Raw genomic sequence first — 19,468 nt, 5'->3', positions numbered from 1 at the left:
ACCAACTGCATCATTTTAACACTGGATGTTATCATTACATGGAAGTTGACGCCAATTGCCAAGCCATCCAGAAGGCAGAGGCATAGGTAGAAAAAAGTGACCTTCCACAAGAAGTATCGCAATGAGCTGATTTTAATTCCGTTATTTCGTGCCAGAAAAAATGAACATTTCTACCGGCTCTTCAGCTGAACTAATTCCACATCTCCATTTACAGAAAAATACAATTAGTCTTTTATTTTTCTTACGCAAAAGCATATTTGTTAATGTTAGGTCTGTAGTTTAACATGGGGAATAAACAATGACTTCACATTACTTGGTCCATATGTAAGAGCGAAATTGGTTTTCTACATTTTATTCATATTTAGAACGACAAATCACGCATCAACCGTCCATGTAGTTGCTATTTTATTTTTTCATTATACTTATACAAGTATAAGGAGAAACTAGCCCACTGTAGTTATGCAAGAAAACGATTTCGAGGTTTTCACAGAAATCCACGTTTTAAGTAGCCGATAACGAAAAAGCGTTTTTTGGCATGCTATATCTCTGTTTGTCTGTCTGTCTTTCTGTGCACAGCGATTTCACCTAAGTACAGGACATATTTTGTCCATTTTTTTATTATTATCCAATGTAATAAACCCTATTTCACCCTGAGGTATATTAGGGTTATAGTTGGCATCAAAATACATATTTTATAAGCAATAAACAATAATAAAATTATAATACAAAATTATTGTCAAGGTTACAATTCACATGAATTATGTACAAGAATGCACCTTAATGAAAGAATGGATCGTTTCATAAAGCCTCAAGGCATGTCTCTATATTTATATCTAATGGTTATAGGAAGAAATATATATATATATATATATAGCTATATAAACATGTTATTTTAGAAGCAATAAATAGCTATACTAAGAGATGGCTTAAAATTTGCGAATTAAATACATTAATTATATAGTAACAACAATTGGCAATAATCAGGTATTACAAGAAATGGCTCAAAATTAGAAATCAAATGCCTAATTAAAATAAAAATTAAAACCAATAGTACAATATTATAGTATGCGAAATTGAAGACTTACAGTTTCATTATAGTTGATTAGAACTAATACGATTTTTTTTTTCCCGGAATAATTTAACATGTTACAGTTTCACGAATATTCTATTCAAGAATGACATGAAATACTTATATGATTTAGAGTTGTTAAGTACATATATTGGTTAACGGTTTGGTAAACGTATAATTTAAAGTGTTCAGTAACAACTCAAGCTCGTATCTTTCACGGCAAAAGACTGGACAATCATATAATACATGTTTGACATCTTGAGATTCCTCCCCACAAACGCAAGTTGCATCGTCTTTAATATGGAATCTATTTAAGTATTCCCCGAATTTTCCATGCCCAGTCAAAAACTGTGTCAGTACAAAATTTGGCGTTATTACTTTACATTTATTACGATCATAGACCGTTGGAAAATACAGCTCTTTTGTAAGAATTCCCTTGTCACTATTGACCCATCTTTCGTTCCATTCTTGCATATAATGTTCTTTGGCTACTTTTTTGATATAGGATATCGGACATAAATTGTACGACAGTGGCACATCAGAGTTGGCTGCCATCTTTCCAACTATCCCAGTATGCCCTCTGACCCAAGTTATACAAATATGGACGGCACTTTTCATTATTAAAGTTCTTATCTCGAGGCTATAATGTTAGTGTTATATTTATCATTAACTGATATTACTGCTGACTGCGAGTCACTGTGAACGCAAGCGCTGTAACCAGACTGACTGCACCATTTGATTGCTTCTCGCAAAGCAAACACTGAGCACTCTGAGGAGAGTTTGAAGATGGCTGAGGTGTGTTCGCTGTCGTTCCTGTAGGCAACAAAGGCACAGCCTACTTTGGCATTTTGATTCGACAGTTTACCCAAACGCGATCCATCTGTATAGATCAAACAGTCATGGGAATCTGCATCACAAATTTCTTTGAGACAGGGATGTATAAAGATGGATGCCCTGCCTGGAGAGGATTTGCTGGTTCTTCTACACGGAGATGTGTCAAAAACTGAGGGATTTTTCGGCCTTGTTTTATATTGCTGATGTTTGCTTTAAATTCACCAACCAAATATAATGGTTCAATATCTGCTATAACCTGAGAGGCTGCAGTAGATATTGTACGATATCCTCGGATGATTCGTAAGAGATATCCTCGTTGAATCTTTAACTGTATCTACAAGTCAGGAATAAACTTGAAATAAAATACAAGGGAGAGTCAGTAAGTAACAAACTGAAGTAGCTACCAGTGTCAAAGTTACTTGTAGGCAATGCCTACCCCAAAGAAATCCTCATGAAAAAAATTTATACATAGGCCTACTGCAATAAATTTCTTCGCCGTAACAGGGTGATTGAAAAAATCAGCTGATTGTACTGGGTTGATGGGTTCTTCGCTCAACAATCGCTAGATGGTGGCACATGTCAACAACAGATGTGCTCGGACAGGGTGATGAGGATCTACGGGTGAGGAAAATTTTCTCCTGCCTTTTCAACAGCCATGGCTTAACGGGGGATGGAGGATTGCGGGAAACGGAAAATAGCGTGAAGTTCTTCGATGTCAGAAGGAATTTCTAGCAACTCCCTCCATGTAGCTAGGAGGCATAACTCACGACCAATAAAGAACATTCAGACTTTGCCGCGCTTTTAAGTAGATATATTATAAATTATTTAAATATAATTTAGTGACTTTTTTTAAAGTCGCTTAGCGTCAGGAATAAAATTTTCTTCAACATTAATAACATAGTAGGTCTAATGTACTACGTTTTGCCTACCCACTCTTTAAATACTGACTTCGTCACTGGTAGCGACCTACAATTTTGAATGAGCGCCTTAGCTATCACCGATAGATGGCACTATTATCGATGTATGCATAAGCGAAACCGTTGCTTACGGGATTACACAAGCTGGCGCATAGCACGATCGAGAGTAGGTCTCTGTGAGTCATGACAATTTCTACCGCTAGGTTCGCCTCTCAGCCCTATGAAATGATGAATAGTACCATTACAAAGCATTGTGCATCGTGAAAATAGTTCGATTAATTGTGCATTACTGATTGAGTACGAATATTATAAATATGCCAAGCATATTACAGTGTTATTTGAAGTTTGTTCAGCTAAGTTATATTCGAAAATTGTCTGTGTTTTGCTATGTGAAGAACTCGGTACCAACAGGTCGTATCTTTATAGGTTAAGGTAAATGTCAAAGTTCTCTCATATAACAAGCAATGCTATGTTAAAAGTGGCGAATTGCATTTTCCGACTCTCGAATGATGTGACCCGAAATGTAAAATAATTTCATGCATTGTTTCACTTACCAAGCATTACTGATATAGGCCTAATGAAAATGTGAACGATGTGATGTAAACATAGAAGATAATGTTGTTACTGTTTTCCCTTTCTCTTTTAGAAAATACCGACAAAAGTAATGAATTATCTTCATGCTGTACTTATTAGGTAATTAATGTGTATTTGTCTGTATTTTAGACCTGTGTATTGTTACGTAATTATCAGTGAATTAGGTTAGAGAACTTAACAAGGTTAGTATGAGATTAAGTATGCACCTCAAACTGTAACTAATAATGGCTGCTGCCGAAATAGGCTGAGGTGGTTATCGTGTGAAACAAATTATATCTGGAATATCTAGTTTTATTATATACGGATACGTAAAGTTTTTTTTTTGTTTTGTTTTAGCATTGTTTGTAATTTTGTGAGGTTATGTCTAGCCTAATTTCTTTTTATTCTTGTATCATTACCAATACATTAATTTATTTTATAATATTCATTTCAGGTGTTACATCTATGGTGGCAACTCTACTTATGTTAGGATATGAAGTAACAGTATATATTCAACTTCATCATTTGCTAAAAATTAAAGAAAACTGTATGTGTTAGACTCATTCCATCGTCATTTCTTCTTATGTATGTGAACCACGTTCGTTCTAAAAGTGCTACAATAAATGAACACTATAGACAACGTGATGGAACAATTTACAAGTTACTGTTAAAATGCTCAACATTTTCAAGTGGTGCTATACCCATTGTTTCAAAATGTACATACATATTTTTACATTTCTATAAGAGGTGTCATAAATTATTTCAGCATATTTGTAAATTCTTCAAAATTAATTCTTCTAATTAATACCATAAAGTAATGAAATAATATAGCCTAGGCCTATATGTGATTTTATACTACCGGTATTGATGTTGATCTTGGTAAATTAATCCAATTTCACAGTGTTGTCTATTGTATTGTGGTTCATAACAATTATAACAGTATGTACGTGGAAATGTTTTTAAAATAATAAATTCTAGCTCATGATTTTAAGTGGTCGTTTCAATGGGAGGTTATATTGGAAAGATGATCACAAATGGATAATTTACTGCAAGATACAAGAACTGAATATAAGTGAGTGTTCCGTTGAAAGTGAAAGTGAAAATTTCGTTTTACAAGAGCTGAGTAGGCGTACACGCACTAAAATACTACAGCGTTTACTATTACTATGCTCAATAGATTAATCAGTAGGCCTATAGAAATGTTTTCACCACTGCAAGAAAAAATCGCGCAATAATTATACTTCTCAGTTATTGTGACGTCCGTATTTTTTTAAAAAAGAGAGGGAAAAGTTAGGCCTTCTTGCAAATGCGTAATTATGAATTCAAGGAAATTAAAGATAATGCAGTACCTTAATTAGTTGCAATATCTTATTTAATAACAATATTAATAATATTAGGTGAAAAGGGTAGGCTATAGTGCGTATATGTAAGATGTCAAGTTAATTTATTTCCGGAAATGTTTGGTGTATGAACTGAAGTACAGAGCAGACAGTCCCTCATTTTATATGTAATATGTTTTAATATCAAGAATGACAGCCTTTTATTGTAATATAATTGAGGAGTAGAAGTTTGCAAATTACGTCTACTGTCCATAAAATATTGTACGAAGCATTTAATAAGCAATGATGAGTCCTTTAAATGTCCCAAATGTCAATGTCTTTTAAGTGTTCTGCTATGAATATATAGGGCAGAACAGCGCTCCGAGCGGCGGAATTGGCATTGCGAGGGAACCACTTCAGACTCGTTTTTCAAGCTCTATGCGCCAGCTTGTATAATCTCGTAAGCAACGAGCGAAACAATGAAGCAGTAACAAGATGGCGGTATCTCTGTACGAGTGTACAATTGATCCGAGCATGGATGCACGCTTTGTGTCGGGCTGTTAATGACGCACCCAAAACTCATTACCTGTGACTATCCGGGGTAGCATACACTCGTGCAGAGGTACCGCCATCTCGCAACTGCTGCTTCTTTGCTTCACAGTGCCATCTAGCGGAAATAGCTTCAAGTACCTCATTAAAAATGTAGTTGGCTACGTCGACTTATACCTTACTGACTCGCCTGTGTAATAGTAAAAAATTAATGGGTGTTTATTCCAAATCATAAAATATGGTTATACTCTCCAAATAAAATCGAAATATTTCGTGACATATTATATATATGTTGAAAAAATTGATGAAACGATGAAGTTCTTATCGAAGGAAAAATATTTTCTTCAGACAAAATAATAATTGTATATATAATTAGTTCTACTTCCCGTTAAGATTTTAGTCTTCTAAATGTTCACTCTCTCTCCGACCTTATGGGATGACTCAACAGGTAGCGTAGAGGTCTTCACTACTAGTTGTGAACTCCCTATTTACATGTGAGGGAATTTCTAACAAGACAAGCTCAAGTGGTACGTAAAACAATACAGAGGAATTTAAAAAATGAGAGGATACAAAAAATAAAGTTACCGGGCGTCATAGATGAAAGCCAGGTCGTAATCTGATATGTTTATCTAAAATCCATCGTTAGTGTACAAAGGTTTAGACGAGTGTTTAGCCGGGATGCTCCAAATGCTAAAATCATAAAGACATGCATTTTTAGCTATTGGAAATGTATTAAAAAAAACAAGGCGGCAGCCACAGAGTATTAGAGGATCCGGCGGAAAATGTTCGAGTTTCATTCGATAGGAGCCGCGTAAGTTACTCAGGCGGGCTTCTTAAGAGATATAAATTCTGACAACACTTCATCGAATTTTGTACATCGTTGACTGCATGCAAACTATGTACAATTGGTGCAACATCTATAGGGTAAGTCCGGGATAGATGGCCATAGTTTTTTCAGTGCCCTGTAATAATGAAGAATTATTAAGAAAGTGTCCGTGAAACAAGTTAAATGAAGTTGAAGGTAAACATTACAATAACACGTGTTTATGATGAAATAAATTCATTTCGGAGGAGAACCTCTGACATTAAAAAACAATACACTGGCCATCTTTCCCTTTGTGTCAGGGAGAGATGGCCATGGGATACAGGGATAGATGGCCACACAATTTTCATAGTTAAGAAGTATATCTAATAGTGTATTAATGCATTTACACATGTAAACAATTACTAAGGTCATTCTTATTCCACATTCCATATTACCAAGCCTTTCAATTTCATACTGTGTCGGTATGTGAAAATATGACAAAAGATAACTCTAAAGTTAATCTACCAATTAATACCGGTAACTTTGGCATATTAAAGAATGATTAAAGAAAACTGACAAGTTAATTTATATTTTAAAATACTGGTAACTTCCCATAGTGACATGTAGACCACAGGATAATAACAATAACCAATGAGAATAAAAAAATAATAATAAATCGATACTCGAATCGTAGGTTTTCGGATCGATAAATACCACATTCAGGTGATAAAAGCCAGAACATTTACTATGAAAAATCAAAATATAAATTCGAATATGCCTCTTGAGTGGCTGGCCAAATCTCCCGGAATATTGTATGGCCAACTCTCCCATTTGTGAGTGTGAGATGGCCATAGCAATTAATAAAAATACGAGGGGGATTATAGTAAGATTTACACTTGAAATGAAACACACAAGATTCACTTGCCCCATAGAGTAACGTTCTAACACAAGGGACGTAGAACTTCTGCTCACTTCACTCACAAGACACAAAATAACTGACCGGTCACGGGCAAACATTGAGGGAAAATTCTGGATTTTTAACAATAAGCCGTACATCTGTTCAACACTTGATTATGTGTTCAAAAGAAAGCCGCCTACAGATTTTATTCACATCCTAGAAGAAATATAGACCATGGTCATCTCTACTCAACTACAAGCTCACACAAATGCGGTATGCCAATGATATGCCTCACCTTCTGTCTATACCTGTTTTTTTGAAAGATGGGACATGGCAGTTAAGCGGCCGAGCTTGGAACTACAGCGCTATGTTGCCAATATGGACTACCACGCTGCCAGCTGATGGAAGCTAGCAATTGACGTTAAGATGGCTGACGTTAAAACATCCATTGGCAATTGACGCGAATGTAAGAAAACAATACAAAAATCGACAGAGAATCAAAGACGAAACGTACCAATCCTAACATTGTGTGCACAATAAATGTCGCCAAGAGAGCTATTAAGCACTCGCCACATGGGAACGGTAAGTTTGGCAACTCAACCGTTGTTACCATAGAAACAGGCCTACTACGCTATGTGATATTCAGCTGTTTTTCAGATCGCAACGCTCCTGTCATGTCCCATCTTTCAAAAAACCAAGTACAGATGATTTTCTCTCCAAGATTTTCTTCTCTGATGAGCTAACTTTCTATGTTTGAAGGCAGGTTAATTGCTATAATATTCGCATTTAGGGCTCACTAAACCCTCACACTTTAATTGAACACATTCGAGATAGTAAAAAAATAAATGTCTGCCCGCGATTCAACATTCCTCGACCTCTGCTCCATCTTACGGCAAAAAGTTAAACTTTAAAAGTTTTCCTATCATATTATGGTTCTTCCTTTGATTTAAATCCTTAAACTTTTGCAGGCAACTGAAATTAGGTTATATTCGAGTCGAATATTCTGTACAATCGTGGTTTTATAATGAGACTGGAAGCAAATTTCTTTCTTTCCAAATAATCAACAGTACTGTAAATCAGACAGTTAGAGGCTGAATAGTAAAACACATTGCTTCTGTAAAAACCAACTCGATCATAACACAAGGCGACTAAAATAGTGAAGTCTAATCCTTGAAGACAAGCCTGTGTAAAGTTGTGAGACAAGGACGATAATAACTTCGATTGAAATCGCAATGAAAATAAGACAAGAATCTGTTTAATTTCTCTATTCCTCACAGCAAACTGCCTATGATATGGAAAGAGATAAACTTTAACAACAAACAATAACAGTTGGAACACGAATTGTAACAAATATGTTACAGTCGCGAAAATGTCTTTAAAATGACGTATCTTAAAACCGACCACGCATTTCGATGTTCTAATTTTATTTTGTTGTGGATGACAGAAGAAACGGAGTATTTAGAGCATTTATCACCCTGATAAACAAACTCGCTAATATTACAATATTCCATTCATACAACGCTAAGGACAAGTCTTGTTGACACGTATGTAGTAGTGTTCAAACATGCCTTGTGTACACACTTAATCCAGAAGGTATAAATAGGAGATACACAAACCGCGCTATTAGTCAACGTGCTTGTCTCTGGTGTGAAGCGACAAACAACGCATCGAAGTGACACTTCAATTGTTTCAAGTAAGTAGCATGCCGTACCATTATGTGAACCAGTTGCGAACAGTTGAACGCTACGAGTGTGTCTACATGAAGCACATCTGTAATTAGATTGTTGTCAAATACGAAAAGAATGCAAAACTTTATTTATTCAAATAATGTACAGGAATATGTCTGTATTTTAACAACAACTTTACTTAAAAATTTATAAATACATTACTGTAGTAAATCATAAATTTATAATATGTTAAAGAACTAAATTACGAAACCAGGTGGCCCGGGTTCAATTCCCGGTCGGGGCAAGTTATCTGGTTAAGGTTTTTCCGGGGTTTTCCCTCAACCCAATATGAACAAATGTTGGGTAATTTCGGTGCTAGATCCCGGACTCATTTCACCGGCATTATCACCTTCATCTCATTCAGACGCTAAATAACCTGAGATGTTGATACAGCGTCGTAAAGTAACCTACTAAAATAAATAAAAAATCGGCTACGAAAGTGAGAAGTGAGGGGTCTAGTATCAAAACCTACCACATCCACTTTGCTACATTTCGAAAAAAATGAGAAAAACGTGCAGTTACTTTGATATAAGATGTATGTGGCTCTTCTTTAGCAGATGATTGGGGTTCGTGGAAATCTACTAAAATAATAAGATTCAGAAAATCGTGCCCCCATAAATAATTATATTTTTGACAGTTTATAATGGATATGGTTGATTTTGATATATCACTCATAAGAACATGTGTTAAATAACTAATAATTTTTCTGTTAACATGAATAAGCTTTTTTTCTAGTTTTATTGAATTAAAACAGTTTTTTACACAACGCCTTTATCATGTGGGTTAATGAATTGCTCAGTCTCGTAGTAATCTTCCTCTGCTTCTCCTCAGTTACTCCTGAATATGGACATAGGCCTACACATAAAATGTTTATTTTCAAGCTTTTTGAAATTAAAAACACAGATTTCACACAATGACTTCATCATGGGGGTTAATGAATTGCTTAGTCTCGCAGTACTCTTCCTCTGCTTCTTCCTCAGTTACTCCAGAATTTAGACATAGGCCTACACATAAAATAATGTTTATTTTCAAGCTTTTTGAAATTAAAAACACAGATTTCACACAATGACTTCATCATGGGGGTTAATGAATTGCTTAGTCTCGCAGTAATCTTCCTCTGCTTCTTCCTCAGTTACTCCAGAATATGGACATAGGCGTACACATAAAATGTTTATTTTCAAGCTTTTTGAAATTAAAAACACAGATTTCACACAATGACTTCATCATGGGGGTTAATGAATTGCTTAGTCTCGTAGTAATCTTCCTCTGCTTCTCCTCAGTTACTCCAGAATATGGACATAGGCCTACATATAAAATAATGTTTATTTTCAAGCTTTTCGAAGTTAAAAACACAGGTTTCACACAATGACTTCATCATGAGGGTTAATGAATTGCTCAGTCTCGCAGTAATCTTCCTCTGCTTCTTCTTCAGTTGCTCCAGAATTTAGTACATTCGCATAAAATTTCAAACAGTCGTCTTGTTGCCATTCACTTCCAAAACGTTTCTCCAACAGATTAGCAACGTCTGTGATCTTTTTAGCGCATACAGGTACACCAATATTTACCACCATAGGCTCAAGTTGTGAGAGGCTTTTTCCACGACGAACTATAGTTTTCCCAATGGCAGTGTCAGTCATGTAAGTCGATTCCCCACATATAACAGTTCTATTGTCTATCTTTTGTGTTTTAATTCTTTTTACAGTAGATATTTGAAAGTGAAGATTCTTTCCAATTATAAATATTTCAATCTCTTCCAATGCGGCACACCTTGCCATACTTACCGACAATGTTTATGTAATGTTGTGGGTTCAAAATCTCCTGTTCTTTGCGTACTGCTGTTTCTATGAAACCAAACACTCTATCTGCTGGTAAAAATGAATGGCCAGTAACGGGAAAATGAATTTCCTTCTCAGTGATGTTCTCTAGTGACTTAAATACTAACCAAGTTGCTGCCATTGACACCATAGTCATGTTCTCATTTTGACCAGTGTAGCCGTCTGAAAAGTGTCGTATTTTCCGTATTTTGGCTGAATTCACTTTCTGCAAGCTATCATAAATGGCTGAAGCTATTTCACTGGATTCTCTAGACCTCTCATTTTCAGTCCAAACATAGCACCTAACATTGTTTATGCCTAGTTGTTTGTTAGGTAGCATCGTCAAAAAAGCGAAATTGTGTAGGTAAAGTTATCTGCTATACTATGCTGACTGATCCTCTATTTTGGGTATTTTTGGGTTTTCACAGTCAAAACCAAAGTTACCTCGTCATCTGTGATCCTCTTTAGCAACTGATGGAAAATATTTTGCTCGTTTCTTATTAACTTTGAGCTGAAGGATAAAAGATTGCTTCTTTTCTTCATTTTTTTTTCATTTTTGCTTGATTCTTCAGTCTTACACAGGTTGAACAGATGTCGGTGCTTGGTTTTCCAAATCCAACATTGAAATTGGTATTGAATATCTTGCGAAAATATTACTCTTTTACAGCGGTAACATTGGAATACATCCGCCACAGCTTCTTCCTACTCAAAGATGGCGGTAGATACTATCTTTTTTTAAGATCCTCGACAATAATGGCTCTCCATCCGTTTAAATGGCTGTATGAATTTTTTATTGCAGCTGCTTTTCAAGAAAAAGCCTCTTCCTTCTGATTATCACCACGGTGTTCATATCGGACCTATGAATATGGTAGAAGTAGAGAAATATTAACTTTGTGCAAGAAAATAATGAGTTCATTAGAACTAATACATTCAATGCAATGGGTATTATCATTCTTATGTTTTCTCCGAATTGGACACCTCTCAGTGCATTGTACTGAACTTCCTGAATATTTTGTTTATGTGAGCTGGTCTAGAGTCAAGGATGTGTACATATTATGTGCCAGCGAAATGTTCCTGCTTATGAGTCAGAGTGTCTTCGAAATTAAAAACCAGGCAAAATTGACCTTGCAATGTTATCGTCATGTTTAGTACGATGCCACTATTCATACGTAAAATGTATGTGTTCGTGAAAGAATTAACAATACTATGTGTAAGAGTACGGTACCGGTATTTCTCCTGTAATATTATTGTTCAATTTATCTTCTGTGTGCTTTTATAGCGTATTTTTATGAATTGTATGTAGTAATAAACCTAACTGTAATATTGTCATTAATGTGAAAACATTTTAAAAGCATAGAAATATTAATTTCATATTTTAATCATCTACCAATTATTACGCTAATTCTAATGACTCAATAACAATATTGTAATTACATTAGTTAATTTTTCGTTAAAAAACGTAGAGAGTGAGCACCTTTAAGCCATGGACAGTTTCCTTCTTACAAGACTTATTTCAAAGCTACAGCTTATGAAAAATGTTATTAATAATATTTACCTGCCCTGTACGATGGTAATGTGTAACAATTGATTCCACCCGTGATCTACCAACAGACAGAGTTGCCAGAAACTTTTTGCGGCAAACACGAACACAGATCTTGTCTTTTCTTATGAAGTAGTGTAAAGAAACCTTCTTTTCACTTGTGGTCTTGCGTCTAATGCAATCATTTACAGATACATGCTCCAAAATGAATGCATCTTGGCCTCTTTTTTTTCTTTGTGGGAATGGAATGCAGAATTTAATCTGAGTATATCAGCCTCAGAAAGTTCAGAACATTTCAAAGCCTTTGATTTTGTTTTATGGTCGCATTGTTGGAAAGTCGGCGGTTTTAATGTGTACCTACAATCCACAAATGACATGCTGTAGCATCAACAATGGCACATTTTATAACAATTCTAAACATGGCACGTGACTTGATATTTTCAATTATCGTACACCAGTGAAAAGAAACAGTTTTCTTATCTTTGCTTCCTCTTCGTTGTAGTGCTCCATTGTGAATGCCGAACGGCCTTTTCCCGCGATGTTTTCGGTGTAGTTAGTGCAGGTGACATCTTAAACAACAATACTGTATAGAGTTGAGCTTAAACGATATTTTCAAGTATCTGTGACAACTGTGACTGTGACAATTAAATATCTGTGACTTTTATCTGTGATTTTGTCACACCGATATTTTATATCGCTAAGTAAGCACAATATGCATGAATTATACCGATATTTTGTCACACCGATAAAAATTAACAGGAAATATTGAAGAGCAGTGCAATGTGAATACGATTTCTCTATACACGCCACACTTCAGTGGTTTATATGGGAAAATCCAACAAATAAATTATGTACATGTACCATTAACAAATAAATACTAATCTAACTGAACAGTAACATGTAAAAGGTTAACCTCATATACCAAGAGGTTATATCGTAGTTGATTGTAGATATGGAATCAGTTGATAATTTTTAATGTAGTTGGGTACGGAGAAATTGAGGTTATGTGATTATCCTAATCGTTTTAAAAATTGATCCTTTTTATTGTATATAATATAATTGATAAATTATTTTAAGTCGTGCATTAACATTATAATATTGAGTCAGAATAAATATTAACGAAACATAAGTATTCGGAAAAACAATTGAAAATAATTACAGAACAAGACAGTTGTTCAGACAGGATTTTACACAAGATAAAGTATTGGTAACCAATGGTATTATTATTATTATTATTATTATTATTATTATTATTATTACTATTATTATGTAAATCGTGTAATCACTATATCATTTATAATAAGATGATGAAACTAGCGCTGAAGTAGTTTCGGCAATTTCGGATGTGAAAATCATTGCATTTATAAGGAATTTTTTTTGTGGAGAGACAGTTGCTCAAGTTAAACTAGCGCTGAGGTAGTTTCGGTGATTTCGGAAGTGAAAATCGTTGAATTTGATTGTTTGTGGAGATGCAGTTGATCGTATATCCACGGCATAACAAAGTCTAAACTAACCAAACCTAACCTGTCACAGATTCGTATATGCAAGGTGTATAAGGGGAATACGAAGGAAACTACCTCAAGGTTAGTTTAGCCAAATAAGTTTTATCTCGTTCGGTTTTAATTCTATAGATGCTGTTGTCGGCTTGTGAGAAATGCTTCGAAAGTTCGGAAGAGCATAACGTTCAGTGACACGGAGTGAACTAACATGATTTACGTTTGATACCCCTTATTTTCAAATGTAATTAATTATCCCATTTATGTGTAAGTGTAGGTCTATTTTAAAAGTGTGCAAGGGCAATGAGAACGATTTGTTGGAGCAATTTCTGCTAGATGTCAGATCTTTTTGGAATTTATAAAATTGACAATTTTTGCTAACTATCCCATATTATTATATTTAAAAGTTGAAAATTACTTGCAAGTTGATGATTTTAACAATATCTAGATAAATATCACTAAATATCAAGTTTAGAACATTGATTAGGCCTATTAATTGGATGAAATAACACCCCACACGAGTACCAATGTTAGAAAGCACTGTGCGATTTCCTAAGCGTTAATAACCATAAACAACATACCGGTAATGAACTTATTACAAATAATTTTATTTTAAGTTTAATTATTTTAATTAATACTACCCTGCACTGTTCGTGTTAGAGCTATACATTAAAACTGGATCATACATAAATGAGAGAAGTACATGTAAAGTTATTAAAATAATGTAGGCTCCTGTAACTATTCTGTTTGTAATTAATAGTATAACTAAAAAAAAAAAAAATATTGTTACTGCGTAAAAATTGAGTGGAAAATACTTATACATTAATATATATTCACAGTAATATGAAAATGTGAAGATCTCGGGGGAATATATAAAATATTTATAAAACATATATTCAGACTTAATATGAAAACAAAATGTCAGATTCATGATTATATTATTATACTGCCGCTAATAACTTTGCAACACATCATCACTTTGAAAAAAATAATATTGAACAAATCACGAAAAAATAATCAAATACCACCGCCCGATTGCTGTTATTGTATCATGCGCATGCGCAAACCCACGACGTAGAGGAGAAAATATCAGTCGCAGACGTTGCAACAGTCACAGAGTACTGAATACGGAGCAGATTTCGATAGCGATATTTTGTCACAGATATTTCGCGTCATCAGTCACAGGTTTATCTGTGACAAAAAAATCCCTGTGACAAAATATCGGTTTGTGAAATATCGGCCATCTCTAATACTGTAACAACTGACTCGGATGTAATGTTGAGGAACCCATAAAACTGAGCTCACGCGATTAAATAACTTCCAGTCATTTGTGAATGGATGTGGCAGGTTTTGAAAGTGAGACATCGAGTATTTTCCTTGGATGTGGCAGGTTTTGAAAGTAACTCCAATTTTTACTATGCATTATATATGGATTATAGTTCAAATTTGAAAAAGCCAGCCAGTGCATATGGTAGGTGCTAGAAAGTACTCCAAAATACATAAGGCAACTCGATTTTTGAAAAAATGGATATGGCAGGTTTTGATACAAAGTGCTGCGCAAAATAAAGCCAAACAATAATAAAGCAGTAATGGAATGAAATTAAATGACAGGAAGGAAACACACGAATGTCGAAGTAACTGAATGAAAAATGTACTAAGGAAATCAAAACACATTACCTAAAGAACACTACCAGTAGAAGCAAGACAGTATGAAGGGAAGACGGTCACATCAGCGTATGTATAGGGAATTATATATAATAGACATTTCGCGTCGGTATCTTTAATGTAGCAGTGACTGATTTCAATGACCTTCAAACCAGCTTGAGCGTGAGATTCTGCTTTTTTCCCTAGAGTTGGCGCTGACATGACACCAGCTAGCAGCTATTTATTTATTTATTTATTTATTTATTTATTTGGTGGAGTCAATAATACGTCATTACAAGTTTCAGGTCACATGGGCCCTTGCTTTAACAAGAATATTGCTTGGTATAGCTCGGGCAAGAAACGATTACCGAAAACCAATGGTGGCGTTGCTGTCTGTTTTGACATGTGTATGTAGGCATGCCGAGGAGGGAGAGGTGCGAGCCGATAGAAGTACTGTCTCTTCCAAGAAGATGAACAAATGAGGACATCGTTGTGGAAATAAAGAACGTAGCAAGAGAAAAATTCGAAGCTAATTAAACGCGCAACATATGTTTACGAATGAAATAATAATACCGTGCGATACAAGACACGCATTCACATGCAATGGAACAAACTAAAGTCGTAATGTAGCTATCACAACGCAAGACTAATTTTATCGATGTCGTTTCTCTTCCGATTGTACTCTCGAATATCATTCGAGTTATCTCGTGGCCTTTCCTCTCGCCCGCTCTTCCTTATCGCAGTGTTTGATTCGCATTCCTTCCGTCGGTAATCCGTGGTTGCGAGACCTACGTAAATGAAGTGTGACCATCTTCTCCATCAGAAACAGAGACTGGTAAGCTGGATATGGAGGTAAACTTTCAGAGTCAACGATTTTAGCAGAAAAGTTAACATTACTTGATTTTTCACTGAATGTTGTGTGTAATTATAGTTTAATAAGTGGATTGCAGTTGTAGGCGCGAAGTGAACAAACAATACATGCAATATCAACGTTTCGTGTGTTGGTGTGCCCGCCGATAGAAAATTTCCACGTAGGTGTCTGTACACCACGTAGCATGCCCGTCTTTAAATTCGTTCTCAATGCTAAGGTGTCAGTGTTTGTTTGCAGGATGTCGGAGGATCAGAAGATCATGGTCAAAAGGGTGCAGTTCCTACTGAAGGTGGTGGAGCTCTCTCTGTCCATCATCTGCGTGGGGCTCATCGTGGACCCCATCAACCACAAGATGCAGCTCAACATGCACCATGTCGCTCTAGTTTACGCCACGTTCGCCGGCTACATCGTCGTCAACACCGTCATCATCATCGGACAGGTCAAGGCTGAGCGCATGCCTCAGTACATGGTGAGCACTGGGACCTCAGTTTACTGTGATGTTTGTGGTGAACATGGGGCTATTTGAAACTGTTCCACTAGTTCTATTCCACAGTATCATTTTTAAGTTACGCAACATTCTGCAAACTGGTTGCGTAGCAGAGGGAGAGCCTCCCTTCCCAGGGAAATATGTGGCATAACCTTCCGGTTCTAAAGCACTTCTCTGTCGTATTCCTAAATAAATCACTCATATTGTTACGTCACGTGCAGTGCCGGATTTAGGCCTAGGCAATTTCCAGGAGGGGGGCGACATTTTCTCTTTCTCTTCCTTTTTTTCAGTGAAAATTGTTTTTAAAAAAATTGTTGGTAAATCTTTTCTGAACTTTGTTCTTAAACACCTTGTGGAAGTGGGTATTGTTTTGTTATCGCATTGCCGTGGTCGTGGCGAGAGTAAAAGGAAAGTGTGAAGCCGGTATCACGTTATTATACTATGAAACTGTTTTATAAACAAGAATGCATTGTTGAAAATCAAATTGGATATGTGTTTATTATATTATCGTTATGAATAGTAACCACATTTGCTTTTTCAGTATTATAGCCTTGAAATTAATAATATATTTTAATATCCCTTTATAATAGTATCCAATAGTCAAGATATACCTACATACGCGTGAGAAAATCTACATCTGTAGCTTTCTTTTGTTTCAGTGGGCGCTTCTCTCGTTCACGGCCGGGGCTGTATTCTTGGCAGCCGGCTCTGTTATAATCGACGACTGGAGGAATCTCTGGGGAGGCCTGAAGCACATGGGATACTCCAAGCAGTACATGGATATGATGATCGCTTCCGGCATTATCGCCATATTTAACGCTTTCATATATTTCGTAGATTTTTGTCTTGTTATTGCATTTGGATGAAGGAAACAACTTGCCTATCGACAATGCAAAAGAAACATCCATGGTTCTAGCTTAACTGCATACATGCAAAATGGAATAGACAGAAATATAATAATTTTAAGAGCGTTTTTGTGATGAAAGGAAAAGTTTATTATCAGTTACAGCAAAGACATTCGTTCTTTACAGCTCATGCATTATGTCCAGACACTTCCCTACTCTTCCTACAGAACTGCGCGGGAGATCGGATGAGTCTACTTACGAATTATAGGGGAATGGGTTAGTCTTTGCCTTGAACTCGGTAGACACACGTCCGACCTTCCCTTCTACTCCTACCCCCTCAACAGTAACGTTGTTCCCCTACTTCGCATCGCGAGTGTCTTGACAAAATGCATGAGCTGTACCAGTAGAAAAAATGTGTGCAGCAGCGTAATGGGCAGTCGGCGAGTTTAAGCCTTGATCTAGGGTTTAAGCTATGATTCCGCTATGACGATCATCGCCGAGCGAACAACGCCGTTCGATTAGCATACAAGGTTTTTATTAACAAGTATTTAATTGAAATTGTGCCAGTAATATGTAACAATTGTGCTGCCCTATTTAATGCCTTCTTCTGTTTGGATAATATGCAATATATAAATATTCTACATAATGCAATAATATCATTTATTCAAATCATGTCCAATGTCTTGCTCATTAAAAAACAGAGACACCGCCACTGCATGGAACCTCAGCTCCATTACCACACACTGGGTTGTTCGGGGCAAGCGAGCGGGCTAACGAGATGCACAGTGCAAATCAGCTGGTGACCACTGGATTAGCTCAATATACGGATTGGTTTCTTTACAACGCACAGTGGGCCAGAATCTCAATCCAGCTGGAAAAAAATATATTTTTCAAAGTCAAAGTTGGTACTCCTACACTAATCCCTTTCTGCATTGCGGATTTCTGAAGTGCAGACATCTGGTTTGTGTTTACAGAGTAGAAACACCAACTCAGCGACTCTGAAAAATACTATTTTTTCCAGCTAGATTGAGATTCTGGCCCACTGTGAATGTTCAGCGTAAGGTCTCTCGAGGAACTCTAGTTCAGCGTAGGCTTCAGTGTTCTGTCACAGTCTAGTATATACAGTCGCGAAGCTCAATACGTAATAAATATGCAAACATTAGATAGTTGCTCACCACTAGGATCCCTAATATCGTCTCATTACAGGCAATGCAAAATAGTACCGTCACAGTCTATTGTTTCTAGCACCCTCAAAACTCAAGCTTCGTGACTGTATATAGTAGACTGTGGTTCTGTGTTGGCGTTCATTGGATTGACTTGGTTTCAAATTGACAGCGATGATAGTCGTTCATTTAAAAAACAAAAGAATGACTATAAACCAATATGGCTGCAAAACATCGTGCATTTAAAATTGATGAACGTGATGTGTGTGTCCGATAAGCTCTTTTGTAATAATTGAATAGGTATGTCCGTCAAATTGCTTATCAAAATCACATTGCTATGATTAACAAAATATTTTAATATGTTGTATCTTAGTCATAATGTTTCCATACGAAGTATTATGTTTATTTTTTGCTTCCTCAAATTTTGAGGTTGCCCGTAGACAAAGCATACCAGATAATAATAAACTTATATAATGCATTAAACACAATCTTCAGTTAAAGACAATTGAAGTTTACAACAGTGAAAAATCCTGAAAAGTTCAATAATTAAGGTAAATAATAGCAATGGTTTTTAAAAATTTGTAAGGAACCCCTGATAGTGGCAACAGTTATTTCTTTCTTCTTTTTTTTCGTGTGCTGTATCATTGCCGCTGTTATTGCGAGTGTAAAAGTGTTACTAACACTATGATTAAAAGAAGCATGGAATTTACTGAATGCTTCAACATGAAATGGAAGCGAAGACTATAAGATGGTGGAAATAGAAATTATCTATGTGGCAACTGAGTCTCTACTAACAGCAACATGATGTTGCTTCCTATTTAGTCGCTTCATAAAGACGTGAAACCAGCGAATAAGGATTACAAAGAATGGACACAGCGAATTTTCCTGTGTTTTGTTTCTCTGTGCGCTGACGTTTA

At 35.9% G+C, this 19,468-nt stretch overlaps 2 protein-coding genes across 4 annotated transcripts in view; one reads left to right on the top strand and one right to left on the bottom strand.

Annotated features, from left to right (window-relative positions):
- Window positions 1-19,468, bottom strand: part of LOC138701714 (adenylosuccinate lyase-like) — a 273,595-nt gene that overhangs the window by 106,886 nt on the left and 147,241 nt on the right. The gene's annotated exons all lie outside the window — the stretch shown is intronic.
- Window positions 1-19,468, top strand: part of LOC138701713 (uncharacterized) — a 114,873-nt gene that overhangs the window by 84,039 nt on the left and 11,366 nt on the right. Inside the window, exons 1-3 of one of the 3 annotated variants that reach the window (XM_069828912.1) lie at window positions 8,508-8,657; window positions 16,294-16,525; window positions 17,203-18,100. The exons of 1 other annotated variant lie outside the window; for it this stretch is intronic. In XM_069828912.1, coding sequence (XP_069685013.1) covers window positions 16,295-16,525; window positions 17,203-17,409 — 438 coding nt within the window. In that variant the 5' untranslated portion in view covers window positions 8,508-8,657; window position 16,294 and the 3' untranslated portion in view covers window positions 17,410-18,100. Of the gene's footprint in view, window positions 1-8,507; window positions 8,658-16,293; window positions 16,526-17,202; window positions 18,101-19,468 lie in introns of those variants that run through there. One more of the 3 variants, XM_069828910.1, reaches the window with a different exon arrangement.

This window comes from Periplaneta americana, chromosome 6, assembly GCF_040183065.1.
Source record: "Periplaneta americana isolate PAMFEO1 chromosome 6, P.americana_PAMFEO1_priV1, whole genome shotgun sequence".
NCBI lineage: Eukaryota > Metazoa > Arthropoda > Insecta > Blattodea > Blattidae > Periplaneta > Periplaneta americana.
This window is presented reverse-complemented; position numbering and strand designations above follow the sequence as displayed.